At 57.4% G+C, this 27,082-nt stretch overlaps 1 protein-coding gene across 1 annotated transcript; it reads left to right on the forward strand.

The window, feature by feature from the left end:
* The first annotated feature begins 7,843 nt into the window (after positions 1-7,843).
* Positions 7,844-26,820, forward strand: SMPDL3B (sphingomyelin phosphodiesterase acid like 3B). The gene is made up of 8 exons (XM_062190051.1): positions 7,844-8,007; positions 15,343-15,556; positions 17,759-17,856; positions 20,218-20,361; positions 21,253-21,425; positions 23,063-23,243; positions 23,329-23,462; positions 26,452-26,820. The coding sequence occupies exons 1-8, from the start codon at positions 7,947-7,949 to the stop codon at positions 26,818-26,820; spliced, it is 1,374 nt and encodes a 457-aa protein (XP_062046035.1). The 5' UTR covers positions 7,844-7,946.
* The last annotated feature ends 262 nt before the right edge of the window (positions 26,821-27,082 follow it).

Genomic DNA, 27,082 nt, shown 5'->3' on the forward strand with positions numbered 1-27,082 from the left:
CCTCTTGCCAGCCTTGCATGCCTTTCTCTCCAGAGAGAAGGAGATTCTTCTGGAAACTGCAGTCGCCAGCAGCGAGATGAATGCTTTGGCCAATTTGAAGAGGAGCTGCTTTGTATTTCAGAAGGCAAACCAGTCAGATTTCTCTGCTCACTCACCTGTCCCAGAAAACCCAGCACAGGCACGCGTGGCTGCTCCAGCCTGGGCAGGCAGAAGCCACACCTGCGGAGGCGGCAGGTCCCCGGCCGAGGGCGGAGTGGAGGCTGAGGAGCAGACGGGTGGAAGAGTGGCTCCCAGGTGCCCCCAGCACTCTCTCTCTTGCTCCATTTTAGGCTCTGTTGTTGCCAACTCCTTGCCTACCCTAGGGGGCGCTGGCAGCCCTACACACGTCCACTGCCCTCCTTCCTGACCCAGGAGCCCCCTCAAGGTGAGAAGGCACCTGCACAACCAGCTTTTACTATGCCTTTATTATCCATTGTACTAGTGCTATCATTATTTCAATGTAACCTAAAGTGTAACCACGTTAGCTTGTTAGGCAACCATTAGTAAAAAGAAGCAATGCTAGATGTCTTTGACTTTATAATATGTATTATGTTAGACGTTGAGCTAAGTAATCCAGTAACTATATTAAGTTTATTGTTGTACGACCCGAACCGCTGCCCATTCCTGGCACTCGCTATTGTACACTCCCCTTCCCTCCATCTGGCCAGATGTGACCCTACCCTGACCCAGGTCCAGGAATGTAAACTAATTATCTATACCTATAGGGTTCAAAGCTTTAGATAACAACCAGCCACTACCCTGGAGTCAGCAGCTGCGATGCCTGGACTTATCAGAAGTGTCAACTTGATCTACAGCCTCCCCTTAACACTTGCTTGTACATGATAATAAAAACTCTGTAAGAATTAGGCTCAGGGCTTCTCGGGGGGCTTCCTCTCCTGGAGGCACTGAGAGGCCCAAGTTCGAACTTGTAATAAAAACGACCCTGCTTATTAGCTTCAACTTCGGTCTCTGGTGGTGTGACTTTCGGGGACCATGGACTTGGGGCGTAACAAAGGTGCCCTTGACACTTCCGCAGGGCTCAGGTGCAAGGACAGCCAGGCGCTTTGTCTGAGTGAAGTTGGCAGAAGCCGGTCCCGAGCCCTCGGCCCTGGGCCCTGCAGGGAGGTTGTGATGCCCTCGTTGTCCTTGCAATGACCCCTGGCCTGGCACAGGGACGCGGCTTTAGGTTCTGCAGGTGCAGCTGAGCCCGGCAGTCCCGGCGGGCCAAGGTTTGGCTCTGGGGGGCTTTGCCAGGCCGAGCCTTGCTGACTCCTGGTGTAACGTCCACCTCTCCTGCCCGGTGCGGCTCCATGAAAGAGAGCTTGGCATTGCTCAGCTCGGGTCCCCAGGCACAAGCGCTAAGACATCAAATATTTATTTTTTCAGATGTTTATTTCTTATTTAAATTACAGAGTGGGGTGGGGAGATCATCCATCCGCTGGTTCACTTCCCAAATATCCACAACAGATAGGGCTGGGCCAGGAGGCCACAGCCAGGAGTCTGGAGCCTCATTCGGATCTCCATTGGGTAGCAGGGATAATCACCTTCCGCCTCCAGGATGGGTTATTGGGAAGCTTCATCCGAAGCGAAGGAGCCAGGGCTTGAACCAGCACTCCAGGTCGGAGGCAGGCATCCCAGGAGGCAACTCGCGCCGTGGCACCACAGTACCTACTCCCGGCAAATACTGATTGAGCCCGAGTCAATGCTAGAGGGCTGCCTGTCTGAGACGCTTTGGAACCACAGCTCAGGCTGGGCCAGTCCAGCCCCTCTTCCCCAACCTCCCCCTCTAGGAGGCCCAGAGACCAAAGCCTGCAGGTAGCTGTCTTCAAGAAGCTGCGAGCTTCCACCTATCACATCCTTCTCTGATGGAAGAACTCTCAGCTACCCACTCAGAACGAGGAAGGAAGGAAGGAAGGAAGGAAGGAAGGAAGGAAGGAAGGAAGGAAGGAAGGAGAGAGGGAGGGAGGGAGAAAGAAAAGGAATAACAGGCGTGCGCACTGGGCTTCGTGGTTAAGAAGCCTGTGTCCCTCCCATATCAGAGTGCCTGGCTCCTGACTCCAGGTTCCTGCGGATGCAGACCCTCGGAGGCAGTGGTGCCGGCGCGAGCAGTTTGGCTTCCTGCCCCCTGGGTCGAGTTCCTGGCTTCTGGCTAAGACCTTAGTCTAGTTCTAGCCATTGCAGGCATTAGGGAAGGGAATCAGTGGATGGGAATAAAGTATCTATCTTTCTCTGTGTGTCATTTTTAGATTAAAATAATGAAATTATTTATTATAATAAACAATAAAATAAAAATAAGTAATAAAAATAGCAAGACCAGAAACTACCCAACTGATTACCCAGCCAGTCTTTTACTTCCTCTCTGCTTCTCTTAACTAGTTCCCTAGTATAGGCTTCTTGCTGGTTTTTCTGAAAATCCATCTTCACTCAGCCAGTGCAATCTTTCTTTTCTCTCCTTCCTCCCCCTGCTTTCCTCGATTCCTTCCTTCCTTCTTTCTCTCTCTCTCTCCCTCTCCCTCTCTCTCCCCCCACCCTTCCCCCACCTCACCAGGCTTAGTTCACTGTTCTTCCCTTGTGTCGAATGCTGTGTAGTAGCCACAGCTGGGTCCTCTGCACGGGGACTCTGGCGTGGGTCTTTACAAGACGATCTGTGACTTCCGGATGTGGAGATGTGGTGAACACAATCTCTTTCCAGAGGGCAGGGCCAGATTGCCGTGGCACGTGCAGATGGTGGCCTTGGCAAAGCAGCCCCTAGCTGAGAGTAGCAGCATCAACGGCAGCCAACAGCACCAGCTGTTGGGGTCAGGGGCCGAGAGGACGCCAGCGCCCCTGCGTGTGGGGCTGAGGCAGAGCACGACAGAGCTCCAGCATCCGGTCACCTTGCAAGGCCCTGTGTGGGGCTTACCGGTCTTGCTCCGCAGTAGCCTTTCCACACAGGCACAATGGAGAGCCTGGCCAGGATGATGGCCCCTTGGAAGGTAGTGGCCACCTCCTCGGAGCACTTTGCACCCGGGTTGACGTGACCATTGTAGTCCCCGATGGCAACCAATGCCTTGAGCCTGGGCCCTGGCACAGTCACAAACTTCAAAACCTCTTCCTTCAGGGATGCCCCGGGAAAAAGTCAATGATCTCAGACTCCCTGATGGCAGGGAGAAGTGAGAGATCTCCGGGGACTTGGTCTTCATGTCCTTGACCAGGCGGCCCAGCTTGGTGACAGAGGAGCCACTCTGGCCTCAGCCCAGCCCTGACCCTGACCACGAGTCCTGCCCCGGATGCCCCTGGCGAAGCCTCTGCGGAAGCGGCCGCAGTCTCCGATCCAGGGCCGCCCACCATCCTGCTGCACCTGTGGCATCTGCCATTTGGTGTTCTCTCAAAGGCGAAGCCAGTGTAATCTTTCTGAAGGGCAAGTTGGGTTGACCTCAGCCCCGACTGAGACTCCTCCACGCTCCCCACAGCTCTCAGCTCATACAAGTGCGTCTGGCCTGGCTCCAGCCCGCTTTCCGGCTTCAGGACCCCAAGCCTGACACAGGCGGTTCCAGCACCTCTGTCTTGGTGGTGTTGCTCCTTCTGCTTGGGACACCCTCCTTCTCCTCCTTTTCCCCCTTCTCCTGCTAATCCTACTCCTAGATCAAGAGTCAGCTGAAGGCCGGCGCCGTGGCTCAATAGGATAATCCTCTGCCTTGTGGTGCCGGCACACTGGGTTCTAGTCCCGGTTGGGGCACCGGATTCTGTCCCGGTTGCCCCTCTTCCAGGCCAGCTCTCTGCTATGGCCCAGGAGTGCAGTGGAGGATGGCCCAAGTCTTTGGGCCCTGCACCCGCAAGGGAGACCAGGAGAAGCACCTGGCTCCCGGCCGGTTGCCCCTCTTCCAGGCCAGCTCTCTGCTATGGCCCAGGAAGGCAGTGGAGGATGGCCCAATGCTTGGGCCCTGCACCCCATGGGAGACCAGGAGAAGCACCTGGCTCCTGACTTCGGATCAGTGCAGTGCGCCGGCCGCAGCGGCCATTGGAGGGTGAACCAACGGCAAAAGGAAGACCTCTCTCTCTGTCTCTCTCTCTCACTGTCCACTCTGCCTGTCAAAAAAAAGAAGAAAAAAAAAAAAAAGAGTCAGCTGAGGGGGCAGCCTGCAGTGCCATCATCCCATATGGGCGCTGGTTCAAGTTCCAGCTGCTCCTCTTCCGATCCAGCTCCCTGCTGTGGCCTGGGAAAGCAGTGGAAGATGGCCCGAGTCCTTGGGCCCCTGCACCCATGTGGGAGACCTGGAAGAAGCTCCTGGCTTCGGATCAGCACGGCTCCAGTCATTGTACCCATCTGGGGAGTGAACCAGTGGATGGAAGGCCTCTCTCTCTCTCTCTCTGCCTCTGTCTCTCTGTAATTCTGCCTTCCAAATAAATAAATAAATCTTTAAAAAAAAAAAAGAGATTCAGCTGAGGAGCAACCATACCTTATGTGCCTCACCATGCAAAGCCACGGAAAGGACACACGACCACCTGAGATGTCTTTCTGCCAAAAAATGTCAGACCTGAACGTTATCAAACCCCCAGGTTTACAGGAAATACGGAGGAAAAGGAACTTGTTCAGCAGCCAGCCAACTCCCCCACAATGTGGGAAATTCATCAAATAACTCAGTTCCTTTGACAGAGAATTAGGAAATGAAACAAGTGGCAGGTTAAGAGAGGTTTAAGAAATACGTTAACCAGGCCAGCAAGTGTATACACACACACACACACACATGTATATAAAAGGTCACGTCGCTAACCATCAGGGAAATGCAAGTCAAAACCACGCTGAGATAGCATTAAAGTGGAATAACTATAATAAAAAAAAGATTAAAAAAAAAAAACAGCTAATGCTGGCAAGGATGTGGAGAGAGACTCTCACCTACTGTTGTGACGGATGCAAATTAGTACAGCCACCATGGAATACAGTAGGGAAGTTCCTCACAAAGCCTACACGTAGCTCTACCGCATGACCCAACAAGCCGGGGTGTGGCTGCACATCAGCAGGATCGGCCCCCCGTGTGCAACGCAGCACTGCTCACAGTAGCCAAGGTAGGAACCGACCGCGGTGCCCACTGGGGGATGAGGCACAAAGGAAACGTGCCGTAGATTCACAGCAGGATCTTATTCCGTCATGAAGAATGAAATCCTGACGTTTACAGCAACGTGGATGGAAGTGGAGGCTAAGTGACGTAAGCTGGGCACACAAAGATGAATGCCACATGTTCTCACTTATATACGGAAGCTAAAAAATATTGATTTCAGGGACTGGCGCTGTGGCATAGCAGCTAAAGCCTCTACCTGTGGTGCTGGCATCCCATATGGGTACCGGTTTGTGTCCTGGCTGCCCCCACTTAAAGCCAGCTACCTGCTAATGGCCTGGGAAAGCAGCAGATGATGGCCTAAGTGCTTGGCCACCTACATCCACGTGGGAGACCCAGAAGCAGCTCCTGGATCCTGGCTTCAGATCGGCCCAGTTCCGGCTGTGGTGGCCATTTCGGGAGTGAACCAGTGGATGAAAGACCTCTCTCTCTGCCTCCCCTTCTCTCTATAACTCTCTCAAATAAATAAGTAAATCTCTAATAAAAGTTGATTTCATAGAACTAGAGACTAGAATAGTGCCACTAGAGGTAGAGAAGAGGAGGGGACAGAGGACAGAAGGGGGTCAGGTAATGGGTCCCAAAATACAGTCAGATAGGAGTGTGCTCCAGTGTTCTACAGGCCAGGTGTGTGAGAAATTCTATATTTCTATATGTTCATTTTATATATTAACTATATATTTTCTAATTCATTATATGTTTTATAAAGAGCTGCAAGTCGGGAGTTTGAAAGTTTCCAACACAAAGGATTGTTGACCGTTTAAGGAGGTGGAGATGCTGGCCATCTGACTTAATCACCATACATTATAAACATGCGGATGGATTTATCACACTGCATCCCACGCATGTGCAATTGTTATGTGTCAGCTAGCGAGAAAGAGAGAGGGGCTGGCATTGTGGAGCAGCGTCTTAAGCTGATGAAGTAATCTGGGTCAGGAGGTCACGGTCGCCAAAGCTGGCTACGGCTACATGTGGATTTCTTACACCATGGGTTCCACTTTTTGTTGCTTCTTGTTTGATCAGTTCTTTTTCCTTTTAGATTTATGCATATGAAATGCCCACAACAGCCAGCTCTGGGCTGGGCCAAAGCCAGGAGCCCAGATCCGCATGCCAGATGCATGGCAGGGACCCAGGCACTTGGGGCCATCATCTGCTGTCTCCCAGGTATGTGGGCAGGGAGCAGGATGGGGGGGAGTGGAGTAGCTGGGACTTGAACCAAGTCCTCCCATGTGGGATGCCGGTGTCCTCCACAGCACCTTAACCTGCTGTACCACAACGCCCACCCCTCTTTTTTTTTTTAATGAAGTTTTCTTTTTAATGATTTGTTGATGATAAAGTATCTTCTTAATTTAAAATGAGAAATCCTTTTGTGCTGAGGTTTCCTTTTAAGCCACATGTTATATTATCTTGAAAGAATAATTTCTTTTTTTTTTTTTTTTTTTTTTTTTGACAGGCAGAGTGGACAGTGAGAGAGACAGAGAGAAAGGTCTTCCTTTGCCGTTGGTTCACCCTCCAATGGCCGCTGTGGCCGGCGCACCGCACTGATCCGAAGCCAGGAGCCAGGTGCTTCTCCTGGTCTCCCATGGGGTGCAGGGCCCAAGCACTTGGGCCATCCTCCACTGCACTCCCTGGCCATAGCAGAGAGCTGGCCTGGAAGAGGGGCAACCGGGACAGAATCCGGTGCCCCGACCGGGACTAGAACCCGGTGTGCCAGCGCCACAAGGCAGAGGATTAGCCTGTTGAACCACGGCGCCGGCCCTTGAAAGAATAATTTCAACCAAAATATAGGAAGAGTGACAAGGGAGATGGCTGCACCAACGGGATCCTTGAGCCCTTTTCTCCAAAGCAGCGCCTTCTTGGTTGATTGACAACTTCCATGATCAAGTGTTAAGAGGGGGTTAAGTCTGGGTCTCCTTCCCAGAAGCCTTCGCCCCAGCCTCAGTCTGAGTCAGATTCCCCCTGTGGGCTTTCAGTTCCCCTGGCTGAGCTGAGCCTGGTGGCTTACTCCCTCGCTGGAGACAGGCACTGCCCTGGTCCCCGTCACCTCCCTGGGGCATGCCTCCTCTTGTAAATGAATGGATGAGGCTTAAGGAGTGAGTGGGTAACAGCTTAATCTCTGTTTGAGCACCTCCAACCACCAGGGAAGTCCCTTGGTGGCCAAGGCCAGGCCATTTCTGCAGGTTTGTTAATTCTGCTGGGCGGGGCAGTGCAAAGCTACAGAAAGTGGATTACGTCTCCGTGAGCGCCTGCAGGTGAGCTCCCAGGAGATTCCAGCTGCTGCTGGTCCTGAAAGACCTGACCTGTTTATTGTAAAGCAAACGACAGAGACCAAACCATTTTGCCTAAACACCCTTTAGTATATGAGGGTGCTTCAGAAAACTCATGGGAAAATGGAATTAAAAGATACTCTGGTGCAAAAAGTTGTGAAATCCATGCATAGTTATCCCTTGCATTTCCATGTGAAGACCTCTCTTATGCATACAATGCAAAAAGTTATTTGCACCAAAATAATCTTATCTTCTAATTCCATTTTCCCCAGACTCTTTGAAGTCCTCTCTCAAGAGGACTCTGACTCCCAGCACCTGACAAGACAGGACAGGTGCTGCTTCTCCATAGGAGTCCAAAGGCCTCCTGGGCCCGGCCCCGCTCACGCCCTGCTGGGCAAAGGAGGAAAAGCAAGCGCAGCCTGCCGCCTTGGGAACGCCAGCAACAGGAAGGGAAACTCTGCCTCGCACGTGGACTTGAACGACAAGTTGGGAAGCCTGCAGCGTGGACAGCGGCTCCCGTGCGTGTGTGGGTGCATGAGCCCGGAGGATGGAGCTGCTCACCTGGCTCATTTTCCTGGCCCACTGGGCCGTCACCAGCGCTGAATCAGGTAAGGCACCGGGAATGCCTGGGATGTCTGTTTGCTACACAATGAACTTGGAAGCCCTGACAGCTGGAAGAGGAAAATGCTACTAAAAATAGCCAGGCAGGGTGCTAGGGCAGGGAGGCAGGGTGGAGGCTGTGTTAGAACCCCAAGACTTTAAGTGGGGACGACGGCTGGCCAGGGGAGGGACGCTGACTTAGCTAAAGGGTGGGTGTGCACGAGCTAGCCAGTTGGTGGAGGCAGGCGGCGGCATTCAGCCAACGCGGATGGAGGCCCTTCTCTGTGCCATGCGTGGTTCCCGGAGCCAGGGACAGGGCAGAGTCCCAGTCCCAGAAGCCTTCCTCCTCCTGGGGAGGAATAAACAGAAAGCCGCAGAAACTGGCACCGTTCAGAGTGTTCCAGGGGCGATTAGCATATGAATAGGACGGGGAGGAGGGAGTGCGGAAGAGGGGTGCTGGGGGGGCTAGCCAGATAAATCGGTCCACCAGAGGAGGGTCCTGAAGCCAGACAGTCCGAGCGCGCCCAGCTCGTGCCATCTAGGAAGAGGAGCACCCGTGTGGCTGCGGCAGAGGGGCAGAAGGGATAGCAGGGTGGATGGAGCTGGCACCAGCGCGCGACTCACCCCGCAGATCATTTCAAGGACTCGGGCTTTTACCCGGAGTGACCCGGGGCACCTTAGGCGGCGGCGCCGTGGCACCTGCCTGGGCTGTGGTGCTGGGAAGGGAGCGTCCCGGGGTGAAGGCAGAGCGCCCGGCTCCGCTGCAACTCTCCCGGGCTTAGCCCACAAGGCAGCCCCCGGCGAGGCAAACCCGGGTGAGAGGTCTTAACGTTGAAGGAGGAGCCGCAGGCGCCCCGCGGAGGCGGCTGCCGGCCTCCTGCGTGGTGGACAGATCTGCGGACACATGGTGGGTGGGAGAGAGGGTCGAGGGTGACGCCAGCGCTTGCAGTCTGAGCAACCGGAAGGGAGGGGGCTGCCCCGCTGGGGTGGGGGTCGTGCAGACGGAGGCTGGGGCCCCTGGCGGCTGCCCTGGTCGGTCGGCTTTCCCAGCCTCTGACCCCGAGCGAGGAGCCTCAGCAAGGGCTCTGCCGGCGTGGCTGGGCATCGTCCGAGGCCCGCGAGGAGGAGGACGGGCACTGGGCGAGTGGGAGACCTCGGTGCAGTGCTTGGGGAGGACTCAGCCTCACGCTTCGACTTGGGTGCAAGGTTTGGGGGGCGCGCCCTGAGAGGATGCGCTGTTCCCCGCGAGAGCACCCTGCTTGGGAGACAGCTGAGCAAGGCAGTCCTGAGACTGACACCCCGGTTCCCGGTTCCCTGGGGCGCACCCCGTCTCCGAGATCTGACTGGGGGGTGGGGCATCATCGCTAGTCTTCCGCCTTCCTCCCCACCCACATCACATTTGCATTTGTGTTTTTGGAACTCCGAATGCTAATGGGCACTCTCACCCCAGTCTGAGTGGTTAAAGAGAAACTCTCCTCTCCCCAAATGCCCAAAGATGTCCACTGCAGTGTTGTTTACACTAATGAAAGATTGGTAACACCAAGAATGGAATGGCTGAATAATGACAGTATAACCACCTGGAGCACAAGTTCTCAGCCAATACAGCAAAATGAACAAAAAGGAGCATTTGGAAAGCAGTTCTGATGTATCAGACACTGCTAAAATTTGTGCAAACATTGTTTTTACGCAATGCCCTCACGGCAGCCTTGTGCAATACCATCACCTCCATTTTTCAGACAATAACCTGGAACTTCGGAGAAGTAGCTCACTTCTCACAAGACTGCACATCTCATAAGTGTCTCGGTCTGGCCAGGAGCCCAGGTTGTCTGTTAACACTCTGCCAGGTAATGACAAACCAACAAAGCGCTAAGGAAGGCAGCCACGAAGGGCAACCCTGTGTGTCCAGCACTTCTCCGGGGTCAGACTTGGTCTTTAGCAGCTCACACGTGCTGTCCTTTAAAAACTCATTTCAGAAATGAAAGGGGGGAAACTCATTTCATTTTTCCAGCCCCTGTGATATTGGAATATTTGGTGCCATCCGATATCAGCACGTGCTTATTAATAAATTCCCAATATTAATAAGCCTGTGTGGGTTCTGCCTAATATTCAGAGAAGAATTCTGAATACTGGCATAAATGAACGAGGCAGCATGATACATTTTAAGCTTTTATTCAGTGAGAGAAATGCGTAAGAGACTGAGGGCCCTATCTAAAGGAGAGAGAAATCTGGATTCATACCGAGTGCCAGGAGCCAGCCACGTGGAGGATCTACATCAGGAAGCATGGGGCCGGAGGCCCAAAGGCCAGGCGCCCTGGAGGCGCAGGGGGCAGCAGGATCCCACACTGGCAAAAGGCCAAAAAGCCAAAAGAAGAGCGCAAGCCCACCGGGTCCAGGCTTTTAATCCACTTCCAAAGGGGAGTGGTTAATTAGCCTGATTGGCCGGTGGGCACACAGGTGTGGCCAGGTAAGGGCATGAGGTCACACAGGGGCGTGGTGAAGGCGTGGTCTTCCAGTTCACACACCTGATCAACCTTACCCTGTATGCCCACCTACAACACCTGTGAAGCGGGTACTATTATTATCAGGCCTATGCTATAGAGGAGGAAGATGGGGCTCAGAGGGGCCCCAACACGTGCGAGGATCCCACAGCTGGGAGCAGCCAGACAAGGTCATGCCCTGCTGCCCTCCGACCCATCCTCTTGGGAGCCTGGCTTTTATCAGCACTATTTTTTCTCTTTTCTCCAAGCTTGCCGGAAGGTACACCTCCTGAGTTTTAAAATGAAAGTAAATCTCAAGAGAACTCACAGCTCTTTGAAGATTTTTCAGACTCTGCGTCTCTCCCTGGAGTGCACAAGGTCTCAGAGACGGCGGGTCACACGGCTGTCACCCCAGCCTGTGTCAGACTGCGGGAAGTCCCCTCCTCCTTCCTCAGCCTGGAGCTGGCTGGCTCCTACTCCTCCCACGTGCCCGACAACCCTCCACTATTCTTCCAGATGCAGACAGACAAGTTCTTCCAGCAGGGGTTAGCAGAGCAGCAAAACACCCCCCTCCCCCAAGGTCGGCCCAAGGCGAGGGAGGGAGCGGGATGGGCTGGGGCAGAGGTCACTTTGTCCCTGCAGTGCGGCGGAGCTGTGGTTTGGGGAGGGGGCGGTCGCGGCTGCTGTAGGCTTGGGCCTCCCTCATTGTGCAGAGGAGGGATGGCCGTGCTTTGACTCTGAGCTGACCCTCAGGGAAACCTGCTTTAATACCCTCATCTGAGGAAGCAGAGCCTAGGGGCAGCGTGGCGCAGGGAATGGGAGAGAAAGAGATCTCCCATCCACTGGCTCACTCCCCATATGGCTGCAACAGCCAGGACTGGGCTGGGCTCAAGCCAGGAATCTGAAACTCCATTTCCAGGGGGGTGGCCAGGGCCACCATCTGCTGCTTCCCAGGCGCACCAGCAGGGAGCTGGATCGGAAGCAAAGATCAAGATCGGCGCTCTGATGTGGGACATGGGCGGCCCACGCAGCAGCAAAACTGGCACACAGCAACGCCTGCCCTCCTTCTTATTCTATACACGAGGAAACCAGGGCTCAGGAAAACTCTTCCTCAAGTTACCACTGTGTGGAGGAGCCAGGATTCAAAATCAGATTTCCCTGATCCAAATTTTGTGCACGTCCTTTCAAAAGGAATAATTAATAGAGTTATGCTAATATTTTTATTTTGTATATAACCAGGTCACATTACTAACAGAGTAGAGAGTGCTCTGTGATCACTTCTGTTGTGACGTGAATTCCAGTGCTCAGTCTCCTCACCTGTAGAATGGGTACAATGGTAAATCTGTTTCATGTTGTCATGTTTGGTACAACATCTGCATCCAGTAGGTGCTAAATAAATGTAGGTGTCTATTATTTCTGACTATAAGCAAACTCACCTTCTAGCCATTTTAAGACTTCCTTGGGTTCTAGGAATGATTTTTGGGAACCCCCTCATCACAAATCACTGTGAAAGCCCCCATGTCATATATGACTTTGATGAAATTTTTATATTGCTTTTGAAAACACTGACTTCGATGGTGCAGTGTTCGCTCTTCCTGCACCTTGGGAGCCAACGCTTCCTCCCCAGGTCTCAATCATGCCCACGGGCCCTGCGTCTGCTGTCCGCGCCCACAAGGGGGCCCAGTGATGCCCGTTAGGTGATGGGGAGGAGGGCCAGGAGACCCTTTTGCTTGCCCTGGGATGGGAGTGGGGTTGAGTGCTCGGCATGAAAGCAAGGTGGCGCTGGGCTCAGCACCCAGATTTGGCCGGCGGGGAGAGATGGCTGTGTTCTGCTTTGTGTGCCTGCCCCTGCCTAGCACTGCACCTGCTGGGGCGGAGACAGCAGCAGAGGGGCCACCGGGGCTGGCTGGGGCAGGACGCAGCCACTCCCAGCCTCTCCTGAGCAGAGAGGAGGGCCTGCAGAACACGGCCTCCCGCTTGCTCTGAGTTGGTCAGTTATCCCACGAGGTCTCATCCCGCTCCTGCCAAGAGGAGGATGGTGGGGAGTGGGCAGAGCCAAGTTGCCTTTGCCCTCACAGCGGCAGGCGGCGGGCGGCTGGGCTGGATCTCCCACTGTGCTTGACACCGGGTTTACTTATGGGCTCCATCCTTACTGCACAGTGAATGGCGACCGTGAGTCAAGGTGAGTGGTGTGCCTTTGTGGAACGCATGAACGCTTTCTGAGTGTAAAATACTCAGCGGCAGGAATGATGGAGCCTGTTGATTTTGTAAGCTCGGGGGGGAGGGGGGGAGCGGTATCTACACTGTAAGGGGGAGGTGCCCCCTCCCTCCCGGCCTCAGTCCTGGCCCCAAGGTCATTGCAGGAACCGCGTGTAGCGTAAGCAGATTTTTCCCTACAAGCCCTTTCTCACTCAGGGTTTCGTCTGAGGCTCACAGGGAGGTGCGGCAGACGCCAACGTGCTCATGCTTAGCGAGGCCAAGCGGCCGGCCCCAAGTCCCCTGCCATCACCGGCAGTGCCTGGATTAGAAACCAGATCTCGGCCGGCGCCGCGGCTCACTAGGCTAATCCTCCGCCTTGCGGCGCCGGCACACCGGGTTCTAGTCCCGGTCGGGGCACCGATCCTGTCCCGGTTGCCCCTCTTCCAGGCCAGCTCTCTGCTGTGGCCAGGGAGTGCAGTGGAGGATGGCCCAAGTGCTTGGGCCCTGCACCCCATGGGAGACCAGGAGAAGCACCTGGCTCCTGCCATCGGAACAGCGCGGTGCGCCGGCCGCAGCGCGCTACCGCGGCGGCCATTGGAGGGTGAACCAACGGCAAAGGAAGACCTTTCTCTCTGTCTCTCTCTCTCACTGTCCACTCTGCCTGTCAAAAAAAAAAAAAAAAAAAAAAAAAAGAAACCAGATCTCCCACTTCCCTCTCTGGGGTCCCGGGGCCCAGGCATGCACCATGACATGCTAACTGGAGCTTAATTCCTTTGCTGCAGTGCCTGGGCATTTTCTTATGGATAAAACATGCATATTTTAACAGGCATGCCCAGCCATAGGCACAGCAACATAGGGCTACTGCTTTGGAGTCAGGGAGGCCTGAGTTAGAGGCTCAGTTTCTTCATCTGTGAAATGGGTGTAAGAACCCGTCTCGCAGAGGGGCTGCAAGGGTGAAATGAAATAGCCAGGCAGAGGGCCAGCTGGCACTCTCTGGGCACCTGCTAGCCTCCTGGCCCCGCCCACAGTCATCCTCCTTCCTTCACGGACTATCTGCAAGTCCTCCACATCCTGGGCGGTGCGGCAGGTGCTGAGGACACAGAGATAAACGAGATGGCTTCTGCTCTCGTCAGCTCACGTGGACAAGAAGGATGGATGAACCACAGGTAGAGGCTTAGTGTGCCACAGCGCCAGCCCCGAGACCAGGTTTAGACTGAGAGAGGTGGACAAAAGCTGAGAGTGTCCAGGAGGAAGTCAGGGAGCGAGGGGCTGGGGCTGGGGCCGGGCTGGGGTTGGTGCTGGCCTCTACCCGCGCGCCTGTCCTGCAGCCGCACTCCATGCCCTGTGCTGAGCTGGGGTCCTGGCTCCCCCACATGTCACACCAACAGAAGCAGCCCGGACTCAGCTTCTGGTGGGAGAGAGGTGTTGACTGTTGGCTCTGAGTGACGCAGGAAATGGTGTAGGAAGCGACAGCTATGGTGGACGGTGAGGAAATCCCCGGCCTCACCCTGATTTTAGCCAGAAGTGTAGGACGGAGGGCGGGGCCGCACCTGTGGAGCCCTCCTTCCAGCGGCCACTGGGACAGGCTGCGCAGTGCGGGCGCAGTGCGGGCTCTGTGCGGCGCTCATGACGCGGCCACCGCCTCTCACCTGTTTCTCTGGATTCCTTTGCCTGCTCCACACCAGGAGGCTTCCAGCGTCTCTGTCTCCCTGGTTGGGAGCTGAGTCCAGGTTTGTGCTAGTGATTCAGCCAACAGGACCAGGGCCACTCCCAGCTGCTGGAGTGGCTACCCAAGGCCACGGTCACTTTTTTAAAGAAGATCTATTTTATTTACTTGAAAGAGTGACAGAGAGAGAGAGGGAGAAACAGAGAGAGAGAGGTCTTCCATCCACTGGTTCATTCCCAAATGGCCACAATAGCTGGAGCTGGACTAGGTGGAAGCCAGGAGCCAAAAATTCCATCCAGGTCAGGGGCCCAAGCACTTGGGTCATCTTCCGCTGCGTTCCCAGGCGCATTACCAGGGAGCAGAATTGTAAGTGGAGCAGCCAGGGCTCAAACCAGTGCTCTGATACAGGATGCTGGCGTCACAGGTGGCGGCTTAACTGGTTGTGCCAAGGCGCCAGCCCTGGCTATGGTCATTACCAAGTGCTCGTGTGTGAGAGACGCAAGCCACCTCTGCAGCACAGCGCTGAGACAGCTCGCACGCGTTCCCAGGGTTTCCCTGGGGTTAATTCCCAGGATCTGCCAGCCCATTGGTGTGAGGCCTTCGCCGGGGTCAGAGGTGGGCATGTATTCCCCTGGGTGCGACAGGATCTGCCTCCAACTGTGGGCTCAGAGAAGTGACTTAGCTGCCTGAGGTCACACACACATTCGTGGCTCCAGAGCCCTGGTTTGATGTCCCACCTGGCCCGCCTCTGTTTTCTAGTGAGCGCAGCTGACGCCTTCTGTTACCACTGTGGACACCGAGGCGTGTGATGGACAGGGCCCTGCCAGAGGCCACGGGCCAGGGACGGAGCTGAGCCTGTTCTCTGCTCGGTGCAGGCCTCCCCGGGGCCTCCTGCTCTGAACCCTTCCTTGCCCCTGTGCCTACCCCTCCCCCAGCCCAGGCTCCGCCCAACTTCCTCCCCAGTGGGGCTCAGGCACGGAGGGGCTCTCTCTGCTCCACAGGGCAGTTCTGGCACATCTCTGACCTGCACCTGGACCCAGACTACAAGGTCTCGGAAGACCCCCTCCAGGTGTGCCCGTCAGCCGGCTCCCAGCAGGTGCCCGACGCGGGCCCCTGGGGAGACTACCTCTGCGACTCGCCCTGGGCCCTCATCAACTCGTCCATCTACGCCATGAGGGACATCGCGCCGGAGCCTGACTTCATCCTGTGGACCGGGTGAGAGCAGCCCCGCCAGCAGCTCCCTGGGCGCCGTGTGCCAGCCTGTGCCTTGGCCTGCATCTCCTCTCATCATCGTGCCAGCCCCACTTTCGAGAGGAGGAGTTGCCTCACGTGCCCTGGGGGCCCTAGCTGAGTCCCCAGACTGTGCCCTCAACCCCCCTGTGCCAGCATCTCTGGGCACCTGGAGAACTCCGGCTCTCAGCTGGGGGTGGACCCTGGAGCCGCCCCTCCCCGCGGGGGGGGGGGAGGGGATTCCCAGGGGGATCCATGTGTCCTGGCCAGCGCTGCTGTGCTCAAGTGCCCCAGAGAGAGTCCATGGTTTTCGCGTGGTCCCTTTCAGTGCCCCCATCCAAGTCCTTTGCCTTCGCCTCCCCTCGTCACTCAGGCATCGCCTCACCCCCTCACTCTGGCCGTGGCCAGTTACACGCACAGCCCTGGGGTAGACTCTGGGTGCTGAGATGAGGGGGGGCTCACGGTGTGTGGGTGGTGCAGACGAGCACGTTACCAGTTACTTTCCAGTGAGGAGGGAGGGGGAGCTCCTCAGGACCCCTGACTCTGTCTGGCAGGACTGGAGGGCTTCCTGCAGGAAGTGGGAAGCCAGGGGAGCAGGGAGGAAGGCTGGAAGGAACTCTGACTTGTGCTCCTTCTGCCGGCCTCCATGGATGCTTCTGGAAGGCAGGATGAGGCCTGGGATGCCTCTGTCTCTCATTGTGACAGGAGCGACCAGAAACGACGCTCAGGTGGACCTCGTAGTTGGCAAGGGGAGGGGCAAAATTGGACGCTGAAGAAATGTGACCGGGTCTCAGGAGGGGCCTGGTCAGGTCTGGCTTCCCTGGGCTCAGGAGTCAATGGAAGACGAGAGTGAGCCGCCTTAGTCCATGACCTTGACCTTGGGCACATGCTCTCTCCAGGGCTCTTGCTAGGGGAGCCCCTGATTTCTGGACAAGGGCCTTGGAAGAACCTGCAGCATTCCACAAGGCGTGGTCCTTCTGGGAGAGGCTGTGGGAAATTCATGTCCTTTCGCAGGTGCAGTTTTTCTTGGAAATCTCTAGGGCCTTGCACACGTGTGTGGCAGTGGACAAGGTGGGGTCGGGCCCTTTGTAATTCTTCAATTATAAGGAGGTCTGACTTGCCAGAGACAGATGCAACCCAGTGGATAGCCGATCAAAACTGGATGTGTTTGCTGTCAGACAAAACTGCATCCTCCAAACCAGAAAATGAACATGGGAATTGGTTCCTGTCTTGGGGGGAACTTGGCCTGTCCCCGAGAAGGCCTCTGGGCTGAACAGCGCCCTCTGCTGCCCTAGTGAGGTATTGCAGGCACTGGGGCATAATGGATGTGGGCAGGGACTCCGTCAGATCTCACCCCACCCCTTTCTGGTTGTATACACTCAGGCACAACGCCCCATCTTCCCATTCCTTGGTTTCTTTATCTGTCCAGGGGGCCCACGTTGTAGGATTATTGAAGGGAACACACCAGTTGAAACGGCTACAACACATGGCAGGTGGCTGGCACGGGGAAGCCAGGGAGCGCCGAGTCTCATTCAGTATTCACTTCCTGGGACGGGCGTCTGGGCAGCAGGGGCCTCACGAGTTGGGCTGCCTGGACTTCTAGCCACCCCCAAACCCCACCTGCCACCACGCCCCTTCCCTTGCCCCCTCACCTTGCTGGGCATCGCTAAGGTGAATCCAAGAACTCAGGTCAGTTGAATGGCGACAGAATGGCCCAGGGACAGGTCGTGAGCCTGCCCTGGAGATCTGAACGCCACACCCTGAAGCCAGCTCCAGACTCCTTGGGACGCGTGGGAAAAGGAGAATGCAGAGCTAGCTGCTCACCTTGGGTTCCTGGGAGACTTGCAGAGGGGATGGGCCTCCAGGGCGTTCCTCGCTGAATAGCCATGACAAGTGTCAGCTAGGACCACCGCGCTTTGTATGTGTGATCTCCGCTACTGATGCCTCAGGGAGTAGGTGCCTTACTGTCTCTGCTCTACAAATGAGCTAACAGAACCTCAGAGAGGTTAATAACCGGCCCAGGGATGCACAGCGGGCACATAGCACAGCCTGTTCTTGAGCTCTGTCCTGCCTGGTCAGTCCCCTCCAGTGGACATCTGAGGCCCAGTCCACAGGCCTGCTCCTCCCTGCACGGCTGTCCCCTGTTCTTCCCATGCCCACCCCAAGCGGCTCTGTGGTGTCTTGCAGTGACGACACACCCCACGTGCCGGACGAGCGCCTGGGTGAGGCGGCTGTGCTGAGAATCGTGGATCAGCTGACCACGCTCATCAGACAGGTCTTTCCAGGTAAGACTCTGCCACCAGACTGGGGCGATGTCCGGCACACGGGGTGACAAGGGCAGCTGGATCTGGACCTTCAGCCACCACCAGCAAAAGCCAGCTGCCGGCCAGGGTCTATACGGGCAGGTGCAAGGCCCTGTGGCCACACACAGAGCCCTGTTGAAGGGCCTGTCTGACATCTCACTGCCTGACCTGCCCCGGGCCTTCTTCCAGCTGTCTGCAGTCAGCCACGGCCATCACCCCTGGGTGAGTCCCACGTGGACTCACACGCAGCTCTGTGTCCTCACTGGCCCTGGAGTTGGCACCCCCACCCCCAGCCCTCTGACCATCCCAGCTGCCAGAGCCTCTGAGAGATGTGGCTCAGGTGCCGCCTCCCGGTACTTGCAGGGCCCCCAGAGCCTGGCAGGGCTGGCAGGGACTGAGAGTGAGCGAGGCAGCAGCCCTGCGGGGTGCGGCAGGGACAGACAGGAGGGCTCCCGGGCCCCGCCTAATGGCCCGTGAGCTTATGCATATATTTGAATGCTTATCGTGGAACTGCTGCGTGTAAAGGTGTTAGGGCCCAGCTACGGGATACTGACAGTCACCACCCATAGCAGCGGCAGCTCTGGATGGAGACTGTCACTGGCTGCAGCTCATTGTCATTGAGGATTCTAGAGAGAGGGGCTGTTACCGTCTCAAGTTTCCCAACGAGGAACGTGAGCTTTGGGCTCCAAGTCAGTGTCAAGGGTGAGGGTGGAGATCCTGCTTGGGACTCGGCTCTTCTCCTCCACTCCCACTGCCACCTGCGGTCCATGATGCCTGGACATGACCGGTGTATCTGCCCCGCCCCAGCCCAGCCCAACACCCTCGCACCTGCTCGTCTTCCAGAGGTCGCCACTTCAGGTCACACCGGGACAGCCCCCCCTCACCCCAACGAGAGGCCCTGTGAGTCCCCACGAGTAGATGAGGAGCAGAGCCAGTGGGATCCACACCTGGCCCCGACTTTGGGCACGGGGCTTCTGGAACACAGGTGAACCAATGGGTAAGAAGATGCTTCACTGCCCATGGTTTAACAACCGGACGCAAGCTCTAGGTGGTGCTGCCGATGCCACATGTGGGCGTGGCTGGAACTTCCGACAGCCAGGGTGCCCTTGGCTGTGAGCTGCAGCGCCATTTCACGTGTGGCTCGGACAACAGCGCCGCCGGTTACAGACGGACACAGCACGTTCTCCCGGCCACGTGTTTAGAGGGGTTAGAATGAGAACAAACCGGGGCAGCTGGAAGGAACGCTTCTCTTCCGGGAACAAGAAGAGCAGAAAACACTTTGCAGACACAGAAGCAAAGTACAGCAGCTTGCTGGAGGAGGAGACTTGAACTTGAGGTTTTGTTTAGAAAATTGTTTACTAATTAAACAAAATATTTTCATTTTATTTGTATGGCAGAGAGACACAAAGAGAGAGAGAGAGATCTTCCATCAGCTGGTTCACTCCCCACATGCCCATAACAGGTGGGGCTGGGCCAGGCTAATGCCAGGAGCTGGGAACATAACTGGGTCTCTCTGTCCTGTGGGAGTCAGGGACCCAAGTACTGGAGCCATCGCCACTGCCTCCCAGGGTGCGCATAGCAGGGAGCTGGATTGGAAGCAGCGTAGCCGGGGCCCTAACCAGGCCCTTGAATAGAACGATGTGGGTGTCCTAGGTGTTGACTTACGCCGCTGTGCCCAACGCCCACCCTGCACATACTTTCTGGGCACCTCCCGCCGGCCAGACACAGAGCAGAAAACCAAAGCGGCCACGAGGCTGTTCAGGAGGAGGAAGTGAGACTGCCCCACACCTCCTGGCCGCATGCGCAGGCCACTCCTCAGTGAGGCCTGTCCTCTGACCCCTGCTCCCTGCTCTCACACTCCAAGTACTGGACACCTGTCAGCCCGCCGCACAGGGGGTCTCGGGGCTGGGGCCGGGCTCCCAGCACCCCACACTGTCTGTTGACTGCTCCAGTCAGTGAAATTCCTAAGGCCTTCAGGAGCAAACCAGACCCCTTCCCCGGCAATGATTTGGCTGTGGGACTGATGAGCACGGAGCCCAATCAGTTTCCAGTGGCTGATCAAGCTCCGAGCTGTGCGGGCCTGCTGGTTTCCCGGTTTCACATCCCAGGCTGTCACCAGGGAATGTTCTGCCGGGAGTGGCCTTAGGGGTGGGGCCACAGACCTCACTGCTCTTTTCCCAGGCCTGAGCCAAGTTCAGGAGATCCTGTGGATCATTGTTTGCTGCTGATCTTTGCATCTTCTCCATCGGCACTGATGGCGGCCAGTGGCCAGCCAAACACACGACCAATCCCACCGAGGGTGCCCGAGCACATGCGTTGTCCCACTCCTCCTTTTCTTCCCAGATACGAAAGTCTACGCTGCTTTGGGGAATCACGACTTTCACCCCAAAAACCAGTTTCCAGCCGGGAGCAACGAGATCTACAATCAGGTGGCCGAGCTATGGAGCCCCTGGCTCAGCAACCAGTCCATCACTCTCTTCCGAAAAGGTACCGGCACCCCTGGCCACTCAGCCAGACACTTGCTGGAGGCCAGGGTCTCACTTCACTTCCCCCCCAGACTGCCTGAAACAGGCACACTGACCTTACCCCCACTGTACAGCAATGGAGACCTAGGCGTGGAAGGTGCCAAGTCACTTGGCCAAGGTCACGCAGCTCAGAAGAGGCAGACTCCAAGGCCCCCCCAGCGTGTCCTAGGAGCCGGGCCCTGCCCCGCCCAGGGGCCAGCCTCTGGGCAGTAACCTAGGCAGGAGTAAGAAGCTTCCATTCAAGCCAGACTTGACCCTTACCCACACCATGGAGTATGGTGGGGCCTGTCCCATGCTTAGGAGGATGTGTAGCTGCACGCCTGGCCTCTGCCCACTAGATGGCAGTAACACCCCCAACCATGTCTCCAGATACGGCTGACTGTTCCCTGGGGGCAGCGCCCTGTGCCTGAGAGCACTCCGGGGGGGGGGGGGGGGGGGGGGCAGAGACACAGTTTAGCCCAAGGTGGCCCCCAACTCGGCTCGCTTCCCTTTTCTCGGTCTCCTGCTGCTGGGACTCCCCGCTGCTGGAACCCAACCCCAAGCCTGTGGATTGGGTCCACATGGACCAGCTCCTGGGGCAGAGATGGGCAAACACCCATCACTGTTGTTCCCACTGCACAGATGAGGAGTGCACACAGAGCTAATGTCGCTTTTCCAAGTTGCACAGCTAACGAATGACAGAGCCAGGACAGGGACCCAGGCATGCTGGCTCCAGATGCCCCTCGCTCCCCCTCTATGGGAAGACAGGAAGGGAGGCTGCCAGAGGAGACAGCACAGTGAGGCGGAGCAGGCAGAGCGGACCGCGGCCAGAATCAGCGCCCCCTTCAGATCCTCCCTGGCTGTGACACCCTAGGTGCCTTCTACTCGGAGAAGCTGCCGCGAGCGGGCAGCGCTGGGCAGGTGGTGGTTCTCAACACCAACCTCTACTACAGCGACAACCGGCAGACGGCCGGCATGGCGGACCCCGGCCAGCAGTTCCAGTGGCTGGAGGCGGTGCTGACAAACGCAGCCCAAGCCGGGGAGATGGTAAGGGCGCCTGAATGTCCCCCACCCGTCCCCCACCCCGATGCCTATAGCGCCATGGATCTGCCCCCAGCCTCACCGGGAGAGGCATCCTCCACGCTCATCCTTGTGGGCTGGGACCCCAGGCCCACTGCCAAGGCCCCTGAGGCTCGCGAGGAGCTGAGACGGCGCCAGCCAGGCCGCCCCATGAGCGAGGGAGTGGACATAAGAGCCCTCGTCCCCAGACAGCACATCCGGTGCCCTTCTCACTGCAGCCCATGGCCTGCCCTTGACGTGTCCATCTAGCCTGCAGGCAGACGGCTGCTCAAGGGCTGGCCCAAGACCTCCTGCACCTGCATCCTGCCTGCCCAGCACCCCACCCCGGCCCTGCCAGCACCAAGCACCTCGCGCAGCGCTGTCCATGGGTGACCTCACTCCGGTCTCAAAACCAATGCCATGGAGGCACCATGGCTGATGCCTAGTGAGGTGGCAGCCAGCTGGGGTCCAAGCCGCAGTTTGACTCCAAAGGTCATGCTATTCTCCCTGCCCCCATCCCACCTGCAATGGTGGCCGAGCGCCCAGGGATCGGAAGTTGAGGGACACAAAGGCACATCACCATATAGCAAAGGCAGCCTGGCCACGCAAGGGTGGATGTGGGCATCCCCAGGCTCTCCACCGGAACAATACCTTTGAAAGATTAGGAAGGCTTCATGGAGGCAATGCGTGAGCTAGGTTTTTGGGTTTTCTAAATTTATTTATTTCAAAGGCAGAGCTTATGTATATATAGAGATATCCTCCATCTGCTGGTTCACTCCCCAAATGGCTACAACAGCTGGGGCTGGGCCAGGCTGAAGCCAGGAGCCTGGAATTCCATCCGGGTCTCCCACATGACAGACAGGGGTTCAAGGACTTGGGCCATCTTCTATTGCGTTCCCAAGTGCATTAGCAGGGAGCTGGATCGGAAGTGGAGCAGCCGGGACTCGAACCTGCACCCATATGGGATGTCAGCGTCACGGGCAGCAGCTTAATGTGCTACACCACAACAGCGGTGCCATCTGTGCTAGGTTCTGATGTAGGGTCAGACTTACAGATGTGAGAGTGAGGAGGGCACTCCAGGGGGTAGGCACAGCACAAAGGCACAGGTGCGGGAAGGCAGGTGTGTGGCACCTTTACTGCTGGCCACGGAGATGCCTCCACGTGCCCGGAGAGGAACTTCAGGGAGGAGCTATGCTTGTGTCTGTGTGCCTGCCTTTGGGGAGAGGGGCAGCTTTGCTTTCTCAAAGATTTGTTTATTTGAAAGGTAGAGTGACAGACAGAGAGAGAGAGAGAGAGAGCGCGCTTCCGTCTGCTGGTTCACCCCCAAATGGCTACAACAGCCAGGCAGGCCAGGCGGAAGCTAGGAACCTAGAACTCCATCCGGGTCTCCCACGTGGGTGCAGGGATCCAAGCACTTGGGCCATCTTCCACTGCTTCCCCCGGCCCTTAGCAGGGAGCTGCATGCGAAGTGGAGCAGCAGGTGCTGAACTGGTGCTCACATGGGATGCTGGCATTGTAAGTGGCGGCTTAACCGTCTGCGCCACAGCGCCGGCCCCCAGAGGCTGGTTTTGGGAGAAACTGGAGGAGGTGGCTTTGAGCCACTCAGGGACACCACTTCTTCGCAGGTGTACATCATTGGCCACGTTCCCCCGGGGTTCTTTGAGAAGACACGGGACAAGCCGTGGTTCCGGGCCAGCTTCAACGAGCAGTACCTGGAGCTGGTCCGGAAGCACCACCGCGTCATCGCCGGGCAGTTCTTTGGGCACCACCACACCGACAGCTTCCGGATGTTCTATGACGACGCAGGTGCACAAGCAAGCCGGGGGCGCAGGGCGGGAGGTGGGTGGCTGCCAGCAGCTCTCGCTCAGCTCCTCTCTCTCCCCTCTGGAAGGCACCCCCATCAGCGTCATGTTCCTCGCACCTGGAGTCACTCCGTGGAAAACCACATTGCCTGGAGTGGTCAACGGCGCCAACAATCCCGGCATCCGGGTGTTCGAGTACGACCGAGCCACGCTGCGCCTACAGGTCAGCGGCCTGGGTCCAGGGGGGAGGGGCTACCTGTACCACTCCCACTCCTGACTCTCAGCTTTGCCCGTCCCGGCTGCCTGCTTGGCTTTCGGGAGGTGAAGTTTGGGTTCAGAACCCGGCCATCAAGTAAGGTCAATTCTCCCGGTCCCTGGGTCATTGCCACTGCCGCCTGGCTGGTCTCCCTGCCTCCAGCCCTGCCCTGCACACTACAGATGGGCTTCATCTTTCTAAAGCACTGCGTTTATCTAGCCTCTCTCCCTGCTGGAAGACCTTCAATGGCTCCCTAGTGCCCTCACAGTACAGTTCAATCTCCCTGGCCTGGTATTCAAGGCTTTCCCTGCGTTGACTTCAGCCCCTTGCCCGCCTCTCCCCACGCACCAGCCAGGCTCCGGCAATCCCTTACCTTGTAGTGTGTGCTGGAGACTGTGGCAATGACAAGGTAACACGGGGCCTGCCTGCCTGCCTTCTACAAAGTGTACCTACCATGTGCCAGGAGATCCACAAGTGAACAACACAAAGTGCCCGCTCTCCTGGAGCTGGCGTTCCTACGGGGAGACACTCAGACGTCGAGCTGAGCTGGGTGGCGCAGGGAGAAGAGCTAAGGGCTGGGAGATGGGGCAGGGGAGGCTATGGGAGGCTGTGCTGTGCTCCACAGGTGGATAGGGACAGCGGGTTCTGCATGAACTGGGGGAGCGAGCCAGCCAGGGGCTGCCTGGGGAAGGCGGCAGGGACAGCAGGTCCAAGGCCCTGAGGTGGGCTATGCTTGGCGCAGTAGGGGAAGTCAAGGTGCGGGGCAGGTGCAGTGGAAGGGACTGGATAGGTCACCCCGGCCATGGCCGGAGCTCTGGATCTGGGGGCGGCGGCATGGACATTCTGACTTACACTGTCACACGCTCACCCGCTGCCAACGTGGGCTGAGAGCCGGGGCGGCCTGGGAGTGGGTGGTGCGGGGGGTGGTGAGAAGCTCCGATTCTGATGTGTTCTGCAGGCGGAGCGCCGGGATGGGCGCTGGGTGACACTGACAGGGCTCGAGGAGGGTTCCAAGGCTTCGGGCCTGAGCAATGGAGATGGGGTGATGGCGGGGGGCGGACCCGTTTTGGAGGGAGGGATCAGAAGTGTGGCTCTGGGTCTGTTAACTCTGAGAAGGCTGATGACATACACGTGAGCTGGAGCCGGAGGTGGGTGTGGAGCCTTCAGCGGGGGGAGGGGGGTTTGCAGAGAGAACATGTAAGGCCAAGGACAGGCCGAGCTACCCCAGCGCCTTGATTCTAGGGAGTAAACGCAGATAAGACGGCTGCTGAGCACAGGCCCTATCCACATGGCTGGCCGCTCAGAGAACCTGAGCAGAGGTCTCTCGGCTAAGCCCCCACCCCCGACCCTACCTTGTGAGGCTCACAGCCTTCTCGGGGTGGGGGAGCCAGACCTGGGCCTGAATCCTGGCTCCACCACTCATAAGCTTTTTGACCGCTCTGTGCCTCACTACTTCTGACTATAAAATGGGAGCATTAGGTGCTCCCAGGCAGCTCCTCCCACCCCACCTCTAGCGACCTGAAACAGGCCCACAAGTTCAACTGCAGTGTTGGACCCACAAACCCTTTGGCTTCCGGTCCTGAAGGAGCACCTGTCCTCAGACCCCACGGCCCTCGCTGGCCTGTGGGTGTTAGGTCCAGGTGTCAGCATGGCACGGATCTAATTTTCACAACTCTGGGAGGTGGCTGATGCCAGCGTTCTACACCGGGGGCAGGGGAGGAATCGGTGCGGCCCCCTCCCAAGGCTGCCCAATTGGGAGGTGGCAGAGCAGAGCTATAGAACCGCCTTTCCGCCCCACTGCTCTTTTGTCTGTGAAACTGAGAGGCAGAGGCACCTCCCCCTGCTCGTGCACTCTTCAAAGGCCTGCATGAGCCAGGGCTGGGCCAGGGCCAGGGCCGGGAGCCTGAGCCAGGAACTAGATCCAGATCGCCACCCAGTCACTTGGGCCATCACTGCTGCCACCCCAGGTCTGCACCGCAGGAAGCTGGTGTCTGGAGCCGCAGCGGCGTGTGGAACCCGGGCCCTGGTGGGGCAGGCGGGCGTCTGACCAGTGTCTCAGCCGCTGGGCTCAGCACCGCCGCGGCCGTGGAGTTGTGGTGCAAGGCTCTTCTGCCTCCATGGGGGCTTGCGCCTGGATTTTCTCTGGCATCTACCAAAAGGAATCCTGGCTGTTCTGACGGGAGTCAAAGCTTTCTCCAGTGTTGCTAAGAGCCATGGGCCAAGAGCCCTTTCTAGCATCTGTCCAGAACCCAGGGAACCCTGTCTTGACATTCAATTGGAGACAGCAATCAGCGAGTTTCTTTCCAATTCATTTTAAACTTAGAATTGGAGCGAAGGAGCAAAGCCAGACGGGGCGCTCTAAGAGCCGGCGACCAGCCCAGGCCTCGCCTTTCTCCAGTTCTTTCCCCAGGCCCTGGCTTGGCCCCCAGGCCATCGCTAGGCTAGGCTAGACTGGGGGCTGCCCCTTCCTGAGCCTGCCTCCCACGCCTGCTTCCCGGCGTGTCTGGCACTGCACAGGTGCGTGGGGAAGTTACTGAGAGCCTCAGCGGGGACCTCCCTGTCAGCCAGGCAGCCCTCACGGTCCACCCTGCTCCTCCTGCAATCCACGCAGGACTCCTGAACGGTATCCAATCATCCTGAGAATATTTATGGAGCATCTCCCATGTGCCCAAGGACTAAACGCTAAGTGCACCGGAAGTGGAGCAAGCGACCCCAGTCCCAGCTCACCTCTGCCACTCAGCTCCCCTAGGCTTGGCCAAGTGAATTAACTTGCTTTAGGCCTCCTGTTTCCTTATCTGTGCAGTGAGGTTCATAGAATTGCCAGAGACAGTCGGGAAAATGCTAAATAAACCCTATAGGTCACATTTGGGGCTACAAAGAATGGGGGTGGGGTGGGGCGAGTGCAAGGTGCGGTGGGACGGGGTGGACAGCTGCTCACCGACCGCGCCCCCTCCAGGACATGGTGACCTACTTCCTGAACCTGAGCCTGGCCAACAAGCAGGGGCAGCCGCGCTGGGGGCTGGAGTACCGGCTGACCGAGGCCTACAGAGTGCCCGACGCCAGCGCCCGCTCCATGCACAGCGTCCTGGACCACATCGCCAGTGACCAGGACATGCGGCAGCGCTACTACCTCTACAACTCGGTCAGCTACGACGATCGGCCCTGCGACGAAGCCTGCCGCGCCGAGCACGTGTGTGCCATAAGGCACGTGGCCTTCGAGGCCTACAGCGCCTGCCTGCGCGCCGCCGCAGGAGCTGCGCCCGCGCCCGCGCTCTCGCGCCTGTGGGCCGCGCTGCTGGGCCTGCGCTTGCTCGCTCTTCGGTGACCTTGGGCGCCTCCGGGGCTCGGCTTCGTCCTGGTGACGTGCAGCAGTGTCACCCCCATTTTCCTCTGGGGGTGAGGAGGGGACAGTCGCCGGATGCAGACACAAAGCCCCAGGGACCCTTCCAGAAACACATTTCCTTCTCAAGCTTCATGTTGTGCCTGCAAAGCAAAACCTGCGTCTCACCCTGTGAGCTGCCCGTCCTAAGACATAAAGGATGTCCAAGCGAACTCCCTTGCAGTTACGGCGCGCCTTCCGGGGCCCA

The sequence above is a fragment of the Lepus europaeus genome, chromosome 5 (assembly GCF_033115175.1).
Source record: "Lepus europaeus isolate LE1 chromosome 5, mLepTim1.pri, whole genome shotgun sequence".
NCBI lineage: Eukaryota > Metazoa > Chordata > Mammalia > Lagomorpha > Leporidae > Lepus > Lepus europaeus.

Coding starts and splice junctions, on each gene's coding strand:
- SMPDL3B (XM_062190051.1), top strand. CDS start 7,947: ATGGAGCTGCTCACCTGGCTCATTTTCCTGGCCCACTGGGCCGTCACC. Junction 8,008..15,342: donor CGTCACCAGCGCTGAATCAG/GTAAGGCACCGG, acceptor TCTGCTCCACAG/GGCAGTTCTGGCACATCTCT. Junction 17,857..20,217: donor CATCAGACAGGTCTTTCCAG/GTAAGACTCTGC, acceptor TTTTCTTCCCAG/ATACGAAAGTCTACGCTGCT.